Genomic DNA, 22,402 nt, shown 5'->3' on the forward strand with positions numbered 1-22,402 from the left:
TTTGCCCCCCTCATGTGAGAAAAAGAGACGGAGAGCCTGGCGGCACCTGGAAATCTGCCGGCAAAAGAAAAAGAGAAGGGGGGGGGGGGAAATGCCCAGCGTAAGAGGCGGAATGCCGGACTGAGATATCAGCCGTCCAGAGAGTCTGAACTTTTAACCCTTTCGAGAGAATGAGAGCTTTTTGAAAGTATTACTCCTCCTTGATTTATAGTGGAAGAGAGATAGTCCGGGACCTGAGATGTTAGAAGAAGAAATATTTAGGTAGGAAGAGATGATGAAGTAGCTTTTTAGCTGGACTTTTCTTGTTAGCCATGGACTGAACCAAAATCTCCTGCAATAGAGACTGCATTTTAGAGGGATGCAGTGGTGACCCAGGGAGACCTGTTTCAGCTTCGAACAGCACAAGAATGGCGAGAAACGAAGAGAGCTGAAGAAAGAATGGTGATACCCTCTGTCTTCGGGAAGAAGATGAGTCCTGTTTTTAGACCCCTCGGCCCCAGGAGGAAATGGGGGGGACTGTAGTCCCAGGATGAGAAACTGAACTGTTATATCTTTGAGTCCGTGGCAAAGCATCCTTAAAGGAGCCCTATGAGCAGTCTGTCCATGCACAGTAGTGAGAGCACTGTAACATAGAAAAGAGAGTGTCACACTAGCAGATTTTTCTTCCAGGCAGTTGTCATGTGTGACAAGGAAACACAGGGAGGCAGCTGTGTTTCCTGGGGGGTCTGTAGTACAAGAAAGACTTCTCTCTCCCTTGATAGTTTAAGCATAGATTACCTAAAAGGTAGTAATTTAATCAAGAATCCCGGGTAATGTTTCATAGCTAAGTGTGTTTAGAATTAGGAAGAAGAGGGGTAGTTTTAAAAAGTCTTCATCCTAGATTTAGTTTATGTGTTTTCTGTATTAGTAGTAGTTTAATAAAGTTTTTTTTTTCCTTTGTTATTAAGCTTGAGCCTGCTCTGCTCTGTCCCTGATAACATCTCACAGCATTTATTTAAGAAAAGTGCATTTTCATGGAAGTGCTAGCATTGCGCCAGTGTCAAACCATGACAGTGAGTCTATCCTATGGGCAACAGTCCTCCTCAAACTGCTGCAATGTGGGTCACTCTTCCATGAGGTGCAGCCCTTCAAGGACAGGCTGCTCCATCATGGGCCCCTCTATCCACAGGCCTCCCACAGGGTCACAGCCTCCTCTCAGGCATCCTCCTGCTTTGTCATGGGGCTCCTCCAGGGGCTGCAGGTGGATCTCTTCATCCCCATGGATCTCCATGGGCTGCAGGGGGACAGCTGCTTCACCGTGGTCTTCACCATGGGCTGCAGAGAAATCCCAGCTCTGGCACCTGGAGCAGCTCCTTCCGCTCTTCTCCACTGACCTTGGTGTCTGCAGAGTTGTTCTTCTCACATGTTCTCACCTCCACCTCTTCTTTGTCTGCAATTACAACTGCACAATCACTTTTTTTCTTTCTTCTTAAACATGTTATCACAGAGGCCTTACCATCATTTCTAATTGGCCCAGCCTTGACCAGGGGTGCATTAATCTTTGAAGCTGCCAGGGATTGGCTCTGCCGGACATGGTGGAAGCTTCTGGCAGCTTCTCTCAGAAGCCACCCCTGCAGCCCCCCAGCTACCAAAGCTTGGCATGCAAACCCAATATACTGTTCTGATTGTGCTAGAAAAAAGTGAATACTATGTCCATCCATGTTTTGCTTCAGAAGGACTTTTAGTTTTTAAATGTCCCAAAATACTTGGTGTGTTTCTTAATGTGTGCTTGTGGGTTTTGTAGCAAAGTTGTATTCAAGATGAGGTTATATCACTGGTCATTTTTTTTTTTTTAAAAAGCATACTAGGAAGAAACGAAGTGGGTTTTGTTGCTTGTTTTTTTTTTTTTTTTCCTGTACCAAACCAGAGTGTTGCTATGTAAGTACCACAATGTGTGTTTGTATTCTCAGTGGCTAGTATCAGTTTCAGACAAACAAGAAGTCTCTACAAGGGGAGGTGTCTTATAAGAGGAGGTGTTGTTTTGAGCAACACCACTTAGTATGTCAGTAGGCCTAATAAGATGAGTATTTGCAACTCTTGAGTAATTTGGGCTGTGAGATCGGTGCATAGAGGTGATCCTGCTTCACTTGAATCATCCTGCTTAGAGCATGACTTGTGCCAGTGAGACTAAGCAGGGCACAGTAGCAGCAGTCACACCAGACTCCGAGCACTTGAGAGATATAGTGGTCTCTGACCTGGCCATGATTTATCACTCTCAGTGCAAAGGCTGTCACAGTTGCTATTTCTACATAAGCAAATGCTTTGGCATATCCAGGTTCTCAAACTGACAGTTCAAATACAATTTGGATGCCATGTTGCAAATAACTATGTTGGTATGGTGCCTAAAGAGGCTGACCTAGAACAGAGACTAGAAAGAGTTAAAACAATAAGGTAAGTATTTATCAAAAGGCCTTAAAAGATACACCTTGGGCAGTACAAGAGCCTGGCCAGGGCTACACCCAAGATGGACCCAAGATGGTCACAAGATGGATGAAGGGTCACGAGTTTTCACACTTTTATAAGTTTTGGTCCATTTACATATTGGGGTTAATTGTCCAATTACAGCTTCAGGTTATGAAGTCCCATCTTCCTGGTTTGCTCTCTTCAATTTGCCGTTGTTTATCCTTTTGTGCCTGAGGCTGTAACGGTTGTCCTTTGTTCTCAAGCTGGAAAAGGATTGTTTTGTCTAACTACCCTGTGAAGAGAATTTACTAACACTTAATATGAAGTTTAGAGTATGGCCAATGTGTCCACTTTCCTATTCCCTTCTGTGATGAAACCTGGGAGATCAGTGTGCGACCTCACATGCATTATATGGTAAGGTTTCTTTCTGTGAGAGATTGTGGATATTCTCAGCTCAGTCAGAGAGAAAGAGAAAGGTTTTCTAACCAGGCGAGAGCCTGGGAAGCAGTTGGGAAAGAATGTAAATAATTCTCTAATCTATCTTGTTGTTCACATTGTTTATAGATATGTTCTACCACCGTGCATCATTCACTGCACACCAGTGGTGTGAGATGTTTTACTCTAAGACCAAAGAAATTAGTCTGCACAGTGTTCCCTATAAATAGAGCGGTACATTTGAAATAAATCGGAGTTCATTCTCTTTGCCTTCTAACTTGGAATCTTTCGTTCCCGTCCTGCTCAACAGTGACAAGAGATTAAGCGTGTTAATGCCGAAATCAATTGGTGTAACTCTGGATTGGAAACCTCCTTGAGAAGAGCGTGTTCTGCTCTCATAGCTATACCTGCGACATATGCAGAATCTGTGACCAGATTAAAGGGTTTGTCTTTGAATTTCTCAAAGGCTTTGACAACAGCTGCTAATTCTGCAATCTGTGGAGATCCCTCCACTATTTGGATGTCAGATTCCCAATTTTGAGTCTTAGGGTCCTTCCAAGTCATTACAGATTTGTGGGAGGACCCTGAGCCGTCTGTAAAAATTGTTAGAGCTTTGAGTGGTGTTTTACTTTGGACTAATTTTGGGGTCAGATTTAAGACTGCATTAAAAAGTTTATGTTTTGGGATATGAATGGAAATTTGGCCTTTATAGCTGTCTAGGGCAAATTGGAGGTTTTCATTGGTCTGAAGCAAATGTTCCAGATCCCCAGTGGTTAGTGGCAAGTATATGCATGTGAACTCACATCCCAGAAAGGGAGCGGAGGCGAGTTCTGGCTTTTTTTATTAAATGTCCCATGATTTCTTGGAAGGTGATAATTGTCTTTGAAGGTTGGTTATTTGTAAAGATCCATTCCAGTATCAATAAAGGGTCTCGGAGTTGAAGATCCCATTGGAAAATCAGTCCATAGAACCGAGGTGCTTTTCCGAGGATGACGAACTGGAAAGGCAGCTTGGGCTCGAAGCGATGGGCTTGGTGTGAAGACAAGGCTTCTTGGACCTTGGTGATGGTGTCTCGGGCTTCTGTTGTGAGCGTGCGTGGAGAGTCTAGGTCTTCGTTGCCACGGAGAAGGTTGAACAGGGGAGCAAGGTCCTCTGTTCTAATTCCTAGCAGGGGACGTACCCAGTTGATGGATCCGCACAGACTGTGTAAGTCTCTCCGGGTTTTTGGGTCATCTTGGATAGCAAGCTGCTGGGGTACAATTGTCCTTTCTTGGATCAGGAATCCAAGATAAGTCCATGGGTTGGTGTATTGTATTTTGTCCTCACAGATCTCAAACCCTGCTTTTTCTATGGTTTCGATTGTCCCTTTAACTGCTTTTTCTAAGTAAGTTTTTTCTGATGCACAGACCAGGATATCATCCATATAGTGGTAGATGATTGCATCTGGAAATAAGTTCAGAACAGGAGACAGGATGTGAGGGACATACCACTGGCATATAGTGGGTGAGACTTTTAGTCCTTGGGGGAGATACAACCAATGGTATCTTTTGAGTGGACCCTCTCTGTTAAGAGAGGGAACGGAGAAAGCGAACCGTGGAGCATCCTGGGGGTGCAGCGGAATGCTGAAGAAATCTCTATGATGGCAAGAGTCCAGTCTCGAGGCAGCATCGATGGCAAAGGCAGGCCAGGCTGGAGGGGGCACCCATGTCCTCGACGACCTCATTGATTTTGCGAAGGTCGTGGAGGAGCCTCCACCTGTCCGTCCCAGGTTTTTGCAGTATGAAGACTGGAGAATTCCAAGGGCTGGTGGTCTCGACAATGTGACCTTTGGCAAGCTGTTATTCCACAAGGGCTTGTAGTGCGTGCAGTTTTACTTTAGAGAGGGGCCACTGGTCGATCCAGATCGGGTCTTGGCGTTTCCAGGTGAGCCAAGGGGTATCTGGTAGTACGTGCTCCTCAGTGGCCCCAGTCAGAAATCCTGACTGGGAATACGTAGGGAAGCTCCCCACTGGGACAGAACGTCCCTGCCCCAAAGGGTGATGGGGGCTCTTACCACGAATGGGTGGATGGTTGCCAGCTTGCCTTCAGGCCCTTCAACGAGGATGTTGTGCTTGCTTCGCATGGACACTGTGGCTCCACCGATCCCTGAAATCATTCCTGCTACCAGTTGTAGTTCCCAGTGTGCTGGCCATTCTGAGTGCACAATGATGGTCACGTCCACACCGGTGTCCAGCATCCCTGGAAGGTGGAACTTTTCTCCTCTGTAGGATAGACCGCACTCGATGGTAGGCTTACTTGGTCCCACAACTTGTGCCCACATTACTGTCTGGTTGAGAGGAAGCTGTTCCCTGTGATTCTTTGGGAGTAGAAAGGCTTGTGCGATAGGAGTTCCCTTTGAAAGAAAAAATGGTAAGTCCGTGCAGCACAGCTGCACAGAGATTTCTTGTCCTGGGTGCACTGTTTGTACCTCTGGAATGACAATGATTTCCTCTGGGCCATGGAGAGTGTCCCCTATAATTAAAAAGTTAAAAGGACCAGCTTTTGGCCCATGCTTGCCTGTGGGAACACGATAGACATCCTTATTATTCAAGTCAATGGATAAAGCAGTTACCAACTGGCACCATGTTCCCATCTGTATCTCTCTGTGGGTTGGATCTTCTCCATGTGGCCTGGAATCTGCTGGGATGACGCGTGACTGGATCTGGATGACTTTTGATTTGTTGTCTTTGCGCGGGGCCTGGCCGTGCTCCGCTGGAAGTTTCCCGAACGCTGTTGGTATCACTGCTGGTTCTGGGGTCTTCGGTAGGTGTTACGAGGGTTTCGGCTAGGTGACCTGTCTGGACAGTCCTTCATGAAATGTCCAAATTCCCCACGGTAATAGCAGCGGGCCTGGTCTTTGGAAGTTACTACTGCATACGCACCAGAAACTCCTTCTGCAATACCCTTAGCGACTGCTTGGGCCACTGTGTTTTCAGTGGACAGATGACGTGGTCAGCTTTCCACCATTTGCTCTATGGTAGGTTCTGTATCCAAGGGTAAAGCCCTCAGAATTGTTTTACATTGTTCGTTTGCATTTGACAAGGCAAGCTTGCACAACAGTTCTTTTCTTGCTTCTATGCTCTCTATCTGTTTTTCCAGAGGATCTTTAATTCTGTCTACAAACTTGATAAAGCTTTCATCTATTCCTTGTTTAATACTAGAGAAGTGTTGGGTAGGGATAGAGTCATCTGAGGTAAGAAGCAAGGAGGTTTTTGCTGCAGTAGCCAAGTCTTGTAGTGATGCCTTAGGTAAGGTTTCAGCTTGGTCAGAGGGTTTCTGTAAATCCCCTTCTCTGGCCAGCTGTTGGACTGTAAAATCTGGCTTATTTGCATCTTGAGCATAGGTGTCTGATAGTGTTTTTATTTGCCTTTTCCACTGTCTTTCCCATAGCGTATATTCTGCCGGGGAAAGAAGGCAGTTGGCAATGTTTTTAAGGTCATGAGGGACAAGGACATGCGATGAAAAAAGTGTTTCGAGGAAATTTATGAAAATATGTGAACTTCTACCATGTTCTTTGGCTATATTTCATAATTGTATCAGTTCTTTATTTGTGTTAGGTTCCCACGTTGTTCTAGTGGTCCCCCCTCTTTTCCCCTTTATATAATTTACTGGGAAGGCAGTAATTCTCTGAGCTAGTTCCCAATCCCCTGCCCGAGTCACTTCCATTTTAATTAAAGCCCATGGATCAATTTCGTCTATGTCAGATTCAGACTCACTATCCTCTGATGAGGTGTGGTCAGGAGGTGCTCTATGGTTTTTTGGGTGTGTTGGAGCGGCATTTTGCAGGGGTGTGGGGGACTGGACAGAGTGTGGGGGGCAGCTGGCTGGGCTTGGCTAGAGGGAGGCAGCAGTGGGGGGGTAATGGCAGCGCCACATGTGGCACAGCCTGCGCAGGGCTGCGGCACATGGAGGAGTGGGGTGCCACCGTGGGGGGTCTCGGAGATGACGTTAGGGGGGCATTGAGGTTGGGTGCGTGGATGCAGTGCTTGGGAATGCAGGCAAGGGAGAAGCGGGGGAGAGGAGGCGGTGGGGTTGGGGGGACCTGCTGCTGCGGGCATTACGGGGGGTGCAGAGAGATTCGCTGGGGCTGTGTCAGGCAGGCAGGCAGGGGTGGTAATGGGGGTGGGGAGGGTCACAGCAGGGGTGAGAGGCACGGCAGCGGGGGGGAGAGGCACGGCTACGGGGGTAGGAGGAGATGTGGCGGGCTGCACGGCGGTGTTGGAGCATGGCGGGGCAGACCTGATTGAGACCTATGCGATTATACCCGAGCATGGGGGGGGGGGGGGGGGGGGCAATGCGCACACCGTGCCGTGCATTGCGTAACTGAGGGAGCTGAATCCGTGGTTGCCGCTTCCGGGGCGTGGGCGGAGGGATGGGCGGGCTCCGTGGACCCCGCGGGTGCAGGAAGGGTGGGTGGGGGTGGCACGATTCCCCTGTTCCCCCTCCCAGGAAGGAGCAAGCCAACTGAGAGAGGACTGTTATCTGGCAAATTAGTATTTGAAGGGAGTGGTATAGGAGATAAGGGTGGAATTTTCTCAGATGCTGTTAAGCTGCTTGGGTTGGTTTTTTCCACTGCTTTAGTGATAGAGTGAAACAGAGGCAAGAATTTGGTAACAGAAAAGTCTTCTTTAGTTTGGAAAGCATATATTCTTGTCCCTACTGAGTCCCAAAAAGAGTCTGAACCAATCATGTTTGTGTTACTGTCTGGAAACTGAGAAAGGATCCATGTTATAAATTTTTTCAAGTTAGTTTTTGAAAGATTGCCTTTAGAGAAAGAGAAGCTGTTAGCAGTTAGGATTTCTAGGATTTGTAAATATAAATCTCTCTCGTTCTGGAATCGTTTTAATTTACTGAATTTTGATCCCATTGCTATAAGTTCCCTTGCCCCTCCCAGCAGTGAAAAGGAGAAAAAAAAAAGAAAAAAAACCAGAAAGAGACCCAAGATTAAAAGCGTGCAGAAAGGCTGTTTTAAACTTACACTTTGTTCAGCTGAGAGTGGGTCCAAGGCTGCTGAGTGGGTGGTCGGCTTTGTCCAACTCCTGAGGAGCTGGTCCCAGATGGTGATATTCAGGTTCGTTGGACACCTCTTCCAGATAACTTCTTCTATAACGGAGAATTTAACGTCAGAGGGTCGTGTCAGGCCCGAGGCAGTAACGATCCACGAGGAATGCTGCTCTCAGGAGTACCAGGATGCCAGTTCTCCCGTTCGGGCGGCCACGTATCATGGCCTGGGGTCCCAGGGGTCCGTCCGGCCCCCCAGGGAGCTGCCGCCATAGGTGTCCCGGATAGCACTGTGCTTAATCAGCTCAGCCTGTCTGAGGCTAGCTCCCAGCCACAGGCAACTTTAGCGAGCAGTTCTGGAGTGATTTCAGCTCTAGTGAATTCAGCTCTTAGTGATTTCAGCTCCTTGCTCGCTATGTGCCTTGGCAGACGCAGGGATGGAGAAAGGAGAAGTCTGTATGGGTTTCTGCAGCGGTGTCTTTATTGGCAGCTCTTGCAAAGGGTTCCAGTGACAGGTCTTCTGCCGAACTGGGCAGAGGTGAGGGTTTATATAGGGTTCTGAGGTGTTAGGAATTGTCCAATGGCCAGGGTTTGAGGAGAATACAACCTATAGCCTTACAGAGAGACAACAAGGGTCAGAGGGCAGAAGAGGGGCTGCTTTGGTCCACTCATCATGACTCTGCATTTCTTATCTTAGGTGAGCGATCACCATGGAGGCCTTGCAAGGTCTCTACCTGCTACAATGCTGGGCATTGTTCTACTTGTTTCAGTATGTTCTTATAATGGTTCACTTGCTCCACTTCCTTCTACAAATAAGCTCATAATACAACAATTAGCTTTAGCTTAAGCATCTAATAATCATTAACCTATCATTGGTGTATCTAATTTCAATATGAATTGGTTCTCACCCTCAGCTAAAATCTTAACCCTTTAAAATCATGATTCACCAGCAGCTTATCTTCCTACATCTTTGTACTAGTTTGAAAACAAACCAGCAGAGGATTCCAAGTCAGAACTGCAATTTATTAGGAAAATTAAAATAAAGACAAAGAACACTGGCTTAAACTGACAGTCAGGATACAACCTGACACCCTATTGGTCAGGGTGGTAATAGCAGTCCTGTTGAAGTGATAGATGTAGTTCTGTTGAAGCAGTGATACTGTAGAAGGGTCTGATCTTCCTCTGAAGGTTCAGTGGTGGTTATGGAGCTCTTCTCCTCTGGGAATCCTGTGGATAAGGCTGCTTGTGGTGTTCCAAACGTCAGATTATACCTAGGTAGGAATGCTTGGTTCCTCCCCCTGGGTGGAGCATTTCACAATGGGGTGATATAATTTTATCAGTCATGCAGTGAGACTTGATGGTCCATTAGCAGAAGATATCCCCTGGTGTCGCGGTGCGTGGGGACAGAGAGATGACGCACATTGGGGTTTTCATGTAGCAGAGAGACTTTTTTGGTGTACACAGCCCTTTTTATAGGCTATTCAAAAGACTCTGAATTTGACTCTGATTGGTTACCACCCAGCTATTGACCAACAGCTACCTGCTTGTGTTCATATCTGGGACTGGCTCTCTGAAGCCAAACCCCTCCTCCTCTTATGAGGCATACAGTCCATCTTATGCCGTGATAATTTCGCCTTTTCTGTTTTAAAATATAAAAATTTTACTAAACTCAATCTTTCTAGCTATTGGTGTGTTCCATCAGTTTTTTACTATCATGTCTAGGAGCTATTAAAGTACAGTGTTACTAGGTGGCACACTGCAGGTTAATTGCTTGAAACTTATAACTTGAACATTGCAAACAAAACTTAAAAGCTATCAGAAGTAACATTAAAAACTGTTAGGGGTAGTATTTAATGTTTTTGAAGTGTCTGATTTTTGAGGTCTAGGTGAAATCACAGGTGAGTTGTTATTCCAAAAGTTTCTAGCTGGTGGAGAGGGTTGTTACCCATTGAATACTGGCATTTGTGGAAATATATGCATCCCTCCCTCTCTGTCAAAGGCACACTTTACCTGTATTAGTATGTCTGGTTGTGGTGAGTTGGTGATAGCAGTGACAGACTTGGTATATTTAGAAACTTGCTATTAGTTTCAACGTGAGTTGGTATGAATGATTTATCTATGCACAAATATGAAAGGTAGTAGTTAGTGATTTTTAGCTTGAAAAATGATTTTATAGACATTGTAAGCAGAAGTGACAAGACACAAGTACTTAGAAAACTCTGCAACTGAAACTTGTTAATTTAAAGCTGTGGAGTTCATGAAGACTTTTAGGTTATTATATTTTAAGGACAACATGTTTAACAGAAGAGTTTATGCATTCTTAGTGTTTTGCTTTAGGATGAGAGAGGGTTAGGTTTTTTATGTCAGTGGTAACCTTCTCTATATTAGGGAAGTGGCTACCTGTCCAGCTAGGTTTTAGTGTTAGTTTACGAGGGTCTGCAGCAGATGGAGCTCGGGCTGTTGCAGGAACGGCAGGAGCGGCATGCATCATGGCCGCCCTCATGGCACCGCTCCCTTGCACGCCTCCTCCCCCCACCCTCGCTGCTGCTTTCAGCCCATATGGGCTTTTTCCATGCCCTGATCCCTGTCCCCAGGGTAGGAGAAGGGTGCCTGGGAGACCCCCCTCCCCCCAGTGTGGGTGGCGACTTTCGGTACAGTCAGGGTTGGTTCAGGGCATTGTGTTGGGCTCTGGGGTTTTTGGGTCACTGCTGGGGCTGCTGGTGCCTCTGGACCTGCTGAGAAAGTGGCTTGCCGCTCACCATTGTCCTGCGGTGTGGCCATGTGGTCGCAGCCATGCGCTTGGTACTGGGATCTCGCTGCAGCAGTTCCGCAGGTTCCATCTCTTGCTGCTTTTGCTGCCGTCTCGCTCTGCTTTGCAGCCTCCCGCGGCTTTGTACGCTCCGTCCCCCTGCCGCCTGTCACTGCTGCTCTGCTTTCGCAGAGGGCAGGCAGAGGGGGAAACACAGTGTTAGGAGGGAGCCCCCTGCATTGGAGGACCAGGGCCACCCCCTGGCCTTCCTCCCCTAGTCCCGGTGAACTCACGGTTGTCCACTGATGGTGCAGAAGGCATCCACACGGCCAGCGCTGTGGTTGCCAGGCGACAGGGTTTTCCAGTGGTGGGGCTGCCAGCTTCTCTTTCAGTTTCTAGCGCTGTGATGCTTCTGGGGTCTGGTGGATGCACGGGGTGGATTGCTGGACGCCATGACAGAGGTGATCCTGGCTGCTGCCTCCACGTGTTCAGTGCAATATCTCTTTTCCCACGGGATGCTTTCTGTGCTCTGCTATTTTGAGATTATTTGGCTGGCAGTTCCTGCATCACGTGGCGACGGCCATCTTGGGTGAGTGACTCACGTGCCATGTGCTGACCACCATCTTGGGTGATCTGCATCCAAAGCGCATGGCATCCGCCATGTTGGGGTTTTTCTGTGGGCTTATGACCACGGTGCATTACCGGTGGTACAGGGCGTGGAGCCTAAAGATGGCTTTTTCAGCCGTGGTATGGGCAGCATCTCTCCTGCTGTTTCTGCGTCCCGTTCGGCTTCTAACTGCCTCAGGCAGTTTGAGATAAACATTAAGAGTTTTAAAATGTCCATAGTGGCTTTCAGAGCTTATTGCTCATACTTTACTCCTCGTTGAAGTAAGAGAAAAGTTCATACCTTAATGACTGGTTGTTCTTTTACAGAGATAAGTCCACCTGTTTCTTTGGTGGGGTTTTCCTTCTATTTTTCAGATTTTTTGTTTCTTTGGCTCTTACGCCATCTCGATTTCTAGCTTTACCGGCTTTTCTGGCTTTTGTTTTACACAGCTCTTTGGCTGTCCTTTTCTCACAGCTCTGGCTGTTGCTAGCTCTGGTTGCATTTTCTCATAGCTCTCAGCTGTGGCTCTCTGCTGTTTTGTCTCATTCCTTTTCTCATGGCTTAGTTCCTTTCCTCACACAGGCTCACCAATTGTCGCGGTGTGTGAGGACGGAGAGATGACGCACATCGGGGTTTTCATGCAGCAGGGAGACGTTATTGGTGCACACAGCCCTTTTTATAGGCTATTCAGAAGACTCCACGTTCGAGTCTGATTGGTTACCACCCAGCTATTGACCAATAGCTACCTGCTTGCATTCATATCAGGGACTGACTCTCTGTAGCCAAACTCCTCCTCCTCTTATGAGGCATACAGTCCATCTTATGCCGTAATACCCTGGAGGATGTTATCAGGGATAAGTCATGGAAGAAATAAAGAACACTGCCCCACCTGTTTTTAACAGCTTATGAAGATGGTGATAGAATACATACTTTTGGTTACATCTTACATTGTAACCTAAGACAATCTTGCTCTCAAGGTGAAATGTTTATTGTTAGGTCGGTGCGGTGCAACAGGTCGGGATCTCACCTCCCTGGATAACTCCAGAGATAACTTGCTACCAGACAGATGTCCGGCCTAGGTTATCTCACCAATTCATGTGAGGGGGAAAATGCCCTGCGTTATGCACCAGCTGATAGGCAGAACAGATAAGTTCTGTGGCAGACCGCAAGTCCTTCTACAGAGAGCATCCAAAGGAGCGCTGTGAAGATGGTGAAGGGCCTTGAGGGGAAACTGAGGAGTGGCCAAGGTCACTTGGTCTGTTCAGCCTGGAAGAGACTGAGGGGAGACCTCATTGCAGTCTACAACTTCCTTGTGAGGGGAAGAAGAAGGGCAGACACTGATCTCTCTGGTGCCCAGTGACAGGAGCCGAGGGAATGGCCTGAAGTTGTGTCAGGGAAGGTTTAGGTTGGATATTAGAAAAAGGTTTTTCCCCCAGATGGTGGTTGGGCATTGGAACAGGCTCCCCAGGGAAGTGGTCACAGCACCAAGCCTGACAGACTTCAGTAAGTGGTTGGACAATACTCTCAGGCACATGGTGGGATTCTTGGGGCTGTCCTGTGCCAAGCCAGAAGTTGGACTTTGATGATCCTTGTGGGTTCCTTCCAACTCAGGGAATTATTCTATGATTCTCTGAATTCCAAATTAATGGGATGTTCCTCATTTCAACAGCTTCTTATCCTTTTGGAGCCTGTGACTGCCTTGTCAATAGTGAAGGAATACAAACAGTACCTTAACTGTCATCTGAGTATGAAAATGGGTCAGTGTCATGAGTGGAATGGAAGCTTCAGACAAAGTTTATTAAAGAAGCCCTGCCACTGAGTCACGACATGCCAAGGAGACCCCCTTGCTTTCAAAACTCCTCAGAGAGAGGAGCCTGAGTGTAACTGCATGCTGCGGTCACAGGGAAGATGTTCTCCAGCCAGCTCACTCCCCAAGACTGATGGGCAGTCATGAGAGCGGCCGCCCCTGGATCTCTACTGAGACCCTCCCGGGTGGTGGTGCATACAGGGGCTCGCAGCTCCCTGCAGCAGATGGCTGTGGCGTGGGTGACACAGCAGCAACCCAATACGAGGGACCAAGGCGAAGGAGTAGAGAGGGATCACTTGTTTGAGTTCCAAGGAAGGTTTATTTCCCCAGAGGAGCCAGGGACAAGTAGAGGAGCCAGGGACAAGTGACGACAGCTGAGGGCAGAAAAACCTGCTTTTAAGGAGGGGCGGGAATAAGTGGAGGACACAACCTTTTACCAATAGGAAGGCATTAGAGGAAGAGTGCAGGGTAAGGGCTATCCAGTAGAAGCCAACAAGGGGAAGGAGAAAACCTTGTAATACAATCTTGCTTCGAGGAAGGGATGAAGGACAAGGAACATTCCAGAAGGGAACAAGGGAGGTACAAGGAGACTGACAGGGGGATTGACATACACTTGGCGGGAAAATCTTGGGGTAAACAACTCAGGACTGAACCATTAGGGAAGCCAAATGGAGTACATGGAATGAACCATTACAAACTTATAACAAGGAATATTTAAAACCTACTACAGAAGAACGAACTGTAAAATAACAGACTACCACACCTGAGCATGGCATCTTAGCCTCAGACTATCAACAGTTTGTGTTTTGCAACTTTTTTCTGATAGTTCTAATGATGGCAAATCAGATATATTTGTATAAAACTGAATTATTTATTAAGACAAATGAACAGACAAAAGATAACTGATGAAAGATTTTAATCAGAATTACTACACAGTATAAAACTAAAAGAACTACTAGTAGATTATAGTATAACATAAAATAGTGCACTATATCAAGAGTACTTATATTAAAACTAGCAAAATAAGTAGTATTGATTAGGAGTTGAACATAACTTACCACTTGATATAAAATTTCGATAGCCAAACCGAATTTCATTTCTAAAAATTTATTTTAAAGAAAGCAAGCAAGCAGTGCTGGGTGGCCAGGGAGTCACCACTCCACTAATGGCACACACCACTACAAGTTCACCAGAGTATATATACTGTTTTTAAGCCTACAAAGCATTTTCCAGTGTGCTTGTGTTAGTCCGAATCAGCAAATATCAATAAGCTGGGATCAGCAATTTCATAATCTTTCCAGGTAGTCGTTGGCTTCCTGTCCTTCTTGTGGTCATCTGGAGGGAGGCCTTACCGGTGTCTGCTACATGATTTTTGTCAAGTGCATCAAGCTTTATATTATACATAAGCATTTAGTCGCTTTGTTGCAATATCCCTTTAGCTTTACCACAACTTCCTCTATTTTATTCTAAGCATCAGTCATTTTTGCCACCTTATCTCTTGACTCTACTATACTTCTATTTCGATGCTTTATTTGCTTATTCGGTCAGAAAGTTTCAAAACCATTCTTTGTAGTTATCCCAGGGAACGCATCCACTTTTGACACAGCAGATACAAGCATTTGCTGATTCCATTGCCAATTGACACGAATAACAAAAACATTTTTTCACACCACTGAAATGACAATAATGTACACAGATGCCTTCACTTAATCCCTTGGAAAGTAACCACGAAATAGGTGTCCCCACTCATGGGAGAAACTGCATGCATTTCCAGGAAAATGTATAGAACATTTCTTCTTTGTTGAAGTTTGGTGTGGCTTTTACAGTTGTAAAGTGAGTGTCTGTCAGTCAGAAATTCAACTTATCTTGTCAAACCTCACTTCAAAAGTAAGATGCTTATCAGCAGTTGGGAGATGTCAGACCAGTGTTAACGCCATGGTGCCAAAATAACTCACTACAAGACAGCTTGTCCTGTTTGAGTTATCTGACTGGTTAACAAACAATAGATAAGCTCATATGGGGAGTGAGATGCCTTGTTACAGTCAGGTAAAAATGGTGAATCACAGCTCACTGAACAAGAGGTTAGTCACTAAACACCATCTTAGTGATGCCACTCATGTCTCTTTGGATCTGCATCACTCAAAGCAAAGTTACAAATGAGTGTTAGAGGAATGCTTCAGATTGTTATACACAGCTGGAAACCTTGCTTGTAATTCCAAAAACTTAGACCAGAGATCCAAGAAAGTGAGTGCAATTTATATTGTGTTTTCTAATACTTCTTCACAGCAGCTCAAGGAAAGCAAACCTGTAGTCTGGCTGCTTCGAAGTGGTTGAGCTTTAAGTAATTCTGCCTTTTGAGTTTGCTGGATGCCTGAAGAAAGAGTTTAATCCTAAAATACTTTTTGAATACCACCTGAGTGACAAATATAAAGAACAGATGGAGGACCACGAAATAAGTCTGAGGCTTCTCATTGGAGTGATCACAAATCAGACAGCTAATTAAGTTATAGTGCCTTGTTTCAAAAATCAGACTTGCTATGCTAAATAGTCTTGAGCTATTTCACTGTTTTGGTTCAAGTGGAGTGTCTAGACTTTAGGCCACTTTGCCCTTGTGACCACTTCTGTAGAAATGTGACTTCCCACTTGTATGCCAATACTTGGATTTTACTTTAGCTTAGCTGCTCTAAAGCTGGGCTATTTTAAAACATGTTTTGAATATGATAAAAAAGATGGATCTTTTTAGAGACATAACAGAATACAGTGTTCAGGAAAGAGATTCAACTTCCAATTGTGTAGGGATAGTCTTGTCACAAGGAAAGCTAAAACATTGGGTGTATTGACTTGAAAATCTATTCAGTTGTTGGATTGTTGTGTGTTTGGGGTTTTTTTTTTAGTAGTTATGAGCTAAAACATTAAAAAAAACCAAACCAAAACACCACCAAAAAAACAAAACTGAGGCAATGAAGTCCAAACAGATTCAATGTGTTTCTGATCAAGCAACTTCCTTTGTATTGAGTCACCTGGTATAGTTTGGGCATCAGAGATAAATAGCTCCCAAATACAGAAATGTGTGTCTTAATTGAATGCATTAAGCTTGTAAGGTTTTTTTAATACAATTTCTACTTTTGATCTTAGGTCCTTTCAGTTATCTTGATGATGTCCCATTTAAGATAGGAGACAAATTCAAAATCCCAGCAAAGGTTGGATTACCCATTGGTTTCAGCCTGCCTGATTCTTCTCAGCTTGTCAGAGAATCCCAGGTAAGTGATGCGTTCTGTCTTTCTGCTCTCTTCCCCCTGGTGCTGTAAACTGCATGTAGTCACAGTTTACACATGTATTCAAATGTTAGTCTTAGTCCTGTAGTGTCATTTTGTATGCCAGGCAGTAGTTGCAGAAGATCTGTTAGAATGTATAGAAAAATTAAAATATGATAGGCTGTGCAAAAAGCTTCTACTTTTAAAAATACCTAATAACATTTATTTTAGTGTATCTACTTCAAAAAAGTACAGTGTTTTTGTTGTGGAGTTCTGTTTTAAAAGACAGGTGTTTGCCAAGGAAGGTGGGAACCTTCCTGGAATGGAAAATATGACTCACTTCCTTCCAAATTATTACAACTTTAAAATTACATCACTTTCAGGCAAGGATATGTGAAAAGGAATAACATTTCTTTACTAGACTATATTTAACAAGATAAACAAACAACAGCAGCAACAACGAACAAAACCAGAAACCAAATAACAGCCTTCCCTCACCCATCAAGCAATTTCCTCTTTGGTGTAGTTACGACCACAACCAGCAGGAGCGCTGGTGGGCCCTGGCGAGGTGACGGCTTCAGTGACTCTCTTGCAGCCAGCAGAGTGCGCTACTGGGTCCTGGTGAGGCAGGACAGATGCAGTAATTGCCCCACGGCTGCAGGGGGCGCTGTGGCACGAGCGCAGAGGACTCTCCTCATGGCAATGGCAGCTTGGGCAAGGGGGTAGACGGGAGATGGCTCCCCTTACAAAACTCACGGGGAGTAGTCAGTCTCAGTACCCCTCTGGGTGGTGAGCTGAACTGGAGCACTAGCCTTGGAGCAGCGGGCTGGAATAGCAGAGGCAAGCAGACCCGGGGCAGCAAATCAAAGTGTAGCAATAACCCTGTCGCGGCGGCAGGAACAGTGGGGGCTGGGCGAATCTGTGGGGGGGAGGTCGAGCTCAAGTGTAGCAAAAATCCCAGAGCAGCAGGGGGCAGGCAGGTCTGATCGGGCAGCAGTCAATGTCAGCAGCCATTACAAACAGCAACAAAACCCCCCAGACTCCGGCAGCAAACCACAACACAGCCCCATCTAGGGAAAGAGAGATGCCCACTCCCCCGTACCACATGCTCTCCCCTCCGATCGTCGAGAGAGCAGGGGCTGAGCCCAGCCTCTGACCCCTGGCCAAGTTTCGATTAGCCCCTCCCAGACCTCTTGCAGTATCTCTGCACTTCCCAAGAGAAACCCCCCAGCCAGAGAGGTCACTCCCCACCTAAGAGACTGCAACAACTGCACCCCTTCCTCCCCCAGGACCATTTCAATGTCATTCCAAGATGTCCAGCTAGGTCTTTTGTCTCTTAAATACCATTAATTCATCATCTCTGGGCAACAAATGGGAAGAAAATTTCCTGAAAGAAAGAAAAGTAAAAAAAAGAAACAGGAGGTTATAGGTCTAAATGTTACCCTGACTAAATTTGAATAGCATTTTTAAGAGCAAATGCTAAGAACTGATACATCTATGCTATGGTATACTTGCAGAATCTTGTTTGAGGGTAACAAGTGTTTATATAACCATATTTTATGTGTTCTCACAATTGTGGGATGAAGAAATAAATTTTCAGTTCTTGTTTTCTGTGCAGTTCTGAGTGGGAATTCTTTTCCAGCTGTAGGGTAAACAGGTTACAGCATGGTACACAGATGGCTTCCAGGTCTTTGAGAAGCAGGTCTCTCTTACTATAAACTCATAGTAGCATAAAATCAATGGCTTTAAAGTAAATGTTGAAAATCTAATCTCCAAATGCAAGTTATGATACAAGAAGTCTAATTGAACTATATTTTCTCATTTTGGATACATGATTTTCCTTGGCAGTCCAAACTGATGATTGTTTTCATTTCAGTTGTGACAGATAGTTCTGCTTTTATTCTTCCCTTTTTTCTTTTTTAAATTTGTTTTTTCTGCCCTGCAACTCATCCACTGGAGAGCCGACTATCTCAATTACCCTGCATCATGGCTTTTTCATTATAACCATTAAATGATTACCTGATTGTCCTAATATGCATATGTGAAAAACGCCATTCACTTGTGTTAAAATTTTAGAAGTTTAATAGTAATGAAAATAGTAATAAAAATTAGGACAATAAGAGACAATAAAAAGCAAAGAATTATGGACATCCAGGTGCCTTGCACTCTGCCACAAAGCACACCTTGCTAACAAAGGATTACCCCTTAAAAACAATGACCTATTGCATATTCATATATCTCATACATGATTCAAACATTCTTTTCAAACCAGGGTGTTTCTGCTTAATTTCAGCTTCCCCCCCTCATCTTGTAAATCAGTTTTCTTGGTTCCTCAAAGTCTGAGCTTTCCTGATACGGAGGCAATAATTCTTTTATTAGGATCTTGGTGTCTGTTGCTGTTATCTCTATCCAGAGAGGATAATGTGAAGAATTTCTTGATTATCCTTTACATTCCTTACGCTAGTTACAAAAAGTGTCTTACATCACATAGTTTCTATTTTAATATTATGCTATAGCTTAAAAACGATATTTACCACACTACTTAAAAGAGATTAATACAGCATAACTTTCCAGCATAACACATATAGTATTCATTTTAACATTTGTGAAAAGCCAATTATATAATATGCATTTTTCACACATATTTCCACCCAGTTAAAGTGGTGTGGAAGAGCTAAAGGTAACTAATGTCATATTGCTGGCTTCATTGTGCTATGTTTCCATTTTCCTGCCATGCTGAGGTTCAAGTATAATATGTCCAATTGGATTGATGTACCCTGCATAATAGGATGCAACTATGTAGAATATGCATATTGCAGTGCAATTTGACTTTTTTTACAGCTGTAGTGAGAGCTATTAAAAAAATAAAACTGCAAGGAAGCAAAATTGCCCAAAGCTATATATTTTTATATAAATACCCCCTTTTTAATATAAAAAAAAAAATGTGGTCAGTTTTTGTCCATGTATATAGTCATACATACACACACACACCCCCACACACACACACAAAAAAAAAAAAAAAAACAAACAACCCTGATAGCTCTTCTCAGATATCAAAGAATGTATAATGATTAGTGCTCAGTACTTCTGCCAGTGATTTGTTTTTCAAAGTTGCCTTGCTGATAAATTGTGTATCACGTCTCTTGGAGTCTTAGAGCTAAGGGAATGGAAAACTGTTATGCAGTTAAGACAACAGGTCTCCAGGATCTCACTGGAGCTTGCTATAGGATAGGATGTGGTGCAACACATAGCAAGTCCTAGAAAAGCTTAGTAGAAGCCGAGCAAGCCTTGTTGGTTTGCTGCTCTTTAGAGACAGGAATTTATATGACCTAGCAGTCCCATGCCAAGAGCACTCCAGTTATGTGCCATTATCCTGTCAAGGGTATCTTATAACTTCTTGTGAGTCACAGGTTATATCCTGGACTTAACTTGTAGGCTGTGTTTTCTGAACATTCTTTTGGTTATTTAAAGACCATTTGAGGTTGTTCATTCTTACTAAGATATTAAAGCTTTAGGTAAATTTAGTCTGTTCAGAATGTTGTCCTTTCAACCAGGCCACTACTATAACCAGTAAACTGATAGTGAGTAGCTTATAAATGCCTTCCTGTGCTAACCTGGCCCTGAAGGAGATGATGTTAAATGAGAAAAGCTTGTGAGATCTTGTCATGGCAGTAACTGCATCAAAATTTGCTACTGCAGGTAGTTGTCATCATTGGTGTAGCCAGTATATGCCCTTTGCTGGTGAGCCACTGGCACTGAACTAATACCAATGCCTCTTAAACTAGTGGTTATAAAACTATAATATCAAGTCCCTTGGAAATATATTACGGGGAACTGAGTAATACTGCATTGGTCTTTGGATGAAAAAAAATACTCTGCTGTACTCTTGAATGACTTGTGGAACTTGTAGACAGGAGGTAGTTCAGTGATGCTAAATCTGGGTATGGCTATCTAGTAGGCTTGCTACATCTGTTGTCTTGGGGGCAGAGGGTGGGAAAGCTGTGAAACTGATCTTGGGATGATGTCCTGGTTTAAAGGACAGGTGTCTGCCAAGGAAGGCGGGAGCCTCCCTTGGATTGGAAAATGTGTCATCCTACCCTCCCCTCCAAATTATTATAACTTTGAAATTATGGGACTTTCAGACAAAGAGATGGGAAAAGGAATACAGTTTTTTACTAGCATGTCATACACAGAATCACACACAGAATCACTAGGTTGGAAGAGACCTTCAAGATCATCAAGTCCAACCCAGCCCTAACACCTCAACTAAACCATGGCACCGAGTGCCACAGTCTTTTTTAAAACACTTCCAGGGATGGTGACTCCACCACATCCCCAGGCATACCATTCCAGTACTTTATCACCCTTTCTGTAAAAAACTTATTCCTAATATCCAACCTAAATTTCCCTTGGCACAGCTTAAGACTGTGTCCTCTCATTCTGTCAGTTGCTGCCTGGAGAAAGAGACCAACCCTCACCTGACTACAACCACCTTTCAGGAAGTTGTAGAGAGTGATAAGGTCACCTCTGAGTCTCCTTTTCTCCAGGCTAAACAACCCCAGCTCCTTCAGTCGTTCCTCATAGGGCTTGTGTTCCAAGCCCCTCACCAGCCTCATTGCCCTCCTCTGCATGCGCTCAAGCATCTCAACACCTTCCTAAAGTGGGGGGCCCAGAACTGGACACAGTACTCAAGGTGCGGCCTCACCAGTGTCAAGTACAGGGGAAGAATGACCTCCCTGCTCCTGCTGGCCACACTATTCCTGATACAGACCAGGATGCCGTTAGCCTTCTTGGCCACCAGGGTACACTGTTGGCTCATGTTCAGCCGGCTGTCAACCAGTACCCCCAGGTCCCTTTCCACCTGGGCACTGTCCAGCCACACCGTCCCCAGCCTATAACATTGCAGGGGGTTATTGTGGCCAAAATGCAGGACTCGGCACTTGGACTTATTAAACGTCATCTTATTGGATTCCACTCATTCATCCAACCATTCCAGGTCTCTCTGCAGAGCCCTTCTACCTTCCAACAGATTGACACATGCTTCCAGCTTAGTGCTGTCTGCAAATTTACTAATGAATGACTCAATACCATCATCCATGTTGTCAATAAAAATATTGAACAGAACTGGCCCCAGCACAGATCCCTGAGGGACACCACTAGTGACTGGCCACCAAATAGATGCAGCACCGTTCACCACCACTCTCTGGGCCTGGCCATCCAGCCAGTTCTTAACCCAGCAAACAGTGCTCCTGTCCAAGCTGTGGGCTGCCAGCTTTTCCAGGAATATGCTGTGGGAGAAGGAGTCAAAGGTCTTGCTGAAGTCCAAATAGATAACATACATAGCCTTTCCCGCATCCACCAGGTAGGTCACCTGGTCATAAAAGGAGACCAGGTTGGTCAAACACGACCTACCCCTCCTAAACCCATGCTGGATGGGTCTGATACCCTGGCCATCCTGTAAGTGATGTGTGATGACACTCAATACAAACTGTACCTTACCGGGTACTGAGGTCAGGCTAACTGGCCTATAATTATGGGATCCTCCTTCCCACCCTTTTTGTGAATGAGCGTCACATTGGCCAGCTTCCAGTCATCTGGAACCTCACCAATGAGCCAGGACTGTTGGTAAATGATGGAGAGCAGCTTTGCAAGCTCATCTGCCAGCTCCCTCATCACCCTAGGATGGATCCCATCTGGTCCCATAGATTTATGAACATCCAAGTGGCTCAGCAGTTCTCTTACTGCCTCCTCCTGGATAACAGGGGAACCATTCTGCTCCCTGACACTATCTACCAACCCAGGAGGACAGTTGTCCTGAGGACAAGCTGTCTTCCCACTAAAGACTGAGGCAAAGAAGGAGTTAAGCACTCCATCCTTTTCCTCATCTGCAGTTACTAAGTTCCCTCCTGCATCCAGTAGAAAACAAAGGTTGGTCTTACCCTTCCTTTTACCATTAATATATTTGTAAAAATATTTTTTATTGTCCTTCACAAAAATTGCCAAATTAAGTTCAAACTGAGCTTTGGCCTCCCTAATTTTTTTCCTACATGCCCTAGCAACCCCCTTAA

General features: G+C 45.0%; 1 protein-coding gene and 1 long non-coding RNA gene across 3 annotated transcripts in view; one reads left to right on the forward strand and one right to left on the reverse strand.

Moving 5' to 3' along the window:
• The window catches only part of LOC128783014 (ubiquitin-associated protein 1-like), a 56,323-nt gene that overhangs the window by 16,700 nt on the left and 17,221 nt on the right, over positions 1-22,402 (forward strand). Inside the window, exon 2 of the mRNA XM_053933588.1 lies at positions 16,216-16,340. Within this exon, the coding sequence (XP_053789563.1) occupies positions 16,216-16,340 (125 nt within the window). The remainder of the gene's footprint in view (positions 1-16,215; positions 16,341-22,402) is intronic.
• On the reverse strand, positions 8,927-11,088 carry LOC128783016 (uncharacterized). 2 transcript variants are annotated; one of them, XR_008428956.1, is made up of 3 exons: positions 10,960-11,088; positions 10,677-10,846; positions 8,927-9,215 (listed from the first exon to the last, which is right to left on the reverse strand). It is a non-coding gene; the product is annotated as an uncharacterized LOC128783016 (long non-coding RNA). The 2 variants fall into 2 exon arrangements; XR_008428957.1 differs by lacking the exon at positions 8,927-9,215 and adding an exon at positions 9,933-10,033.

The sequence above is a fragment of the Vidua chalybeata genome (assembly GCF_026979565.1).
Source record: "Vidua chalybeata isolate OUT-0048 chromosome W unlocalized genomic scaffold, bVidCha1 merged haplotype SUPER_W_unloc_7, whole genome shotgun sequence".
Lineage (NCBI taxonomy): Eukaryota > Metazoa > Chordata > Aves > Passeriformes > Viduidae > Vidua > Vidua chalybeata.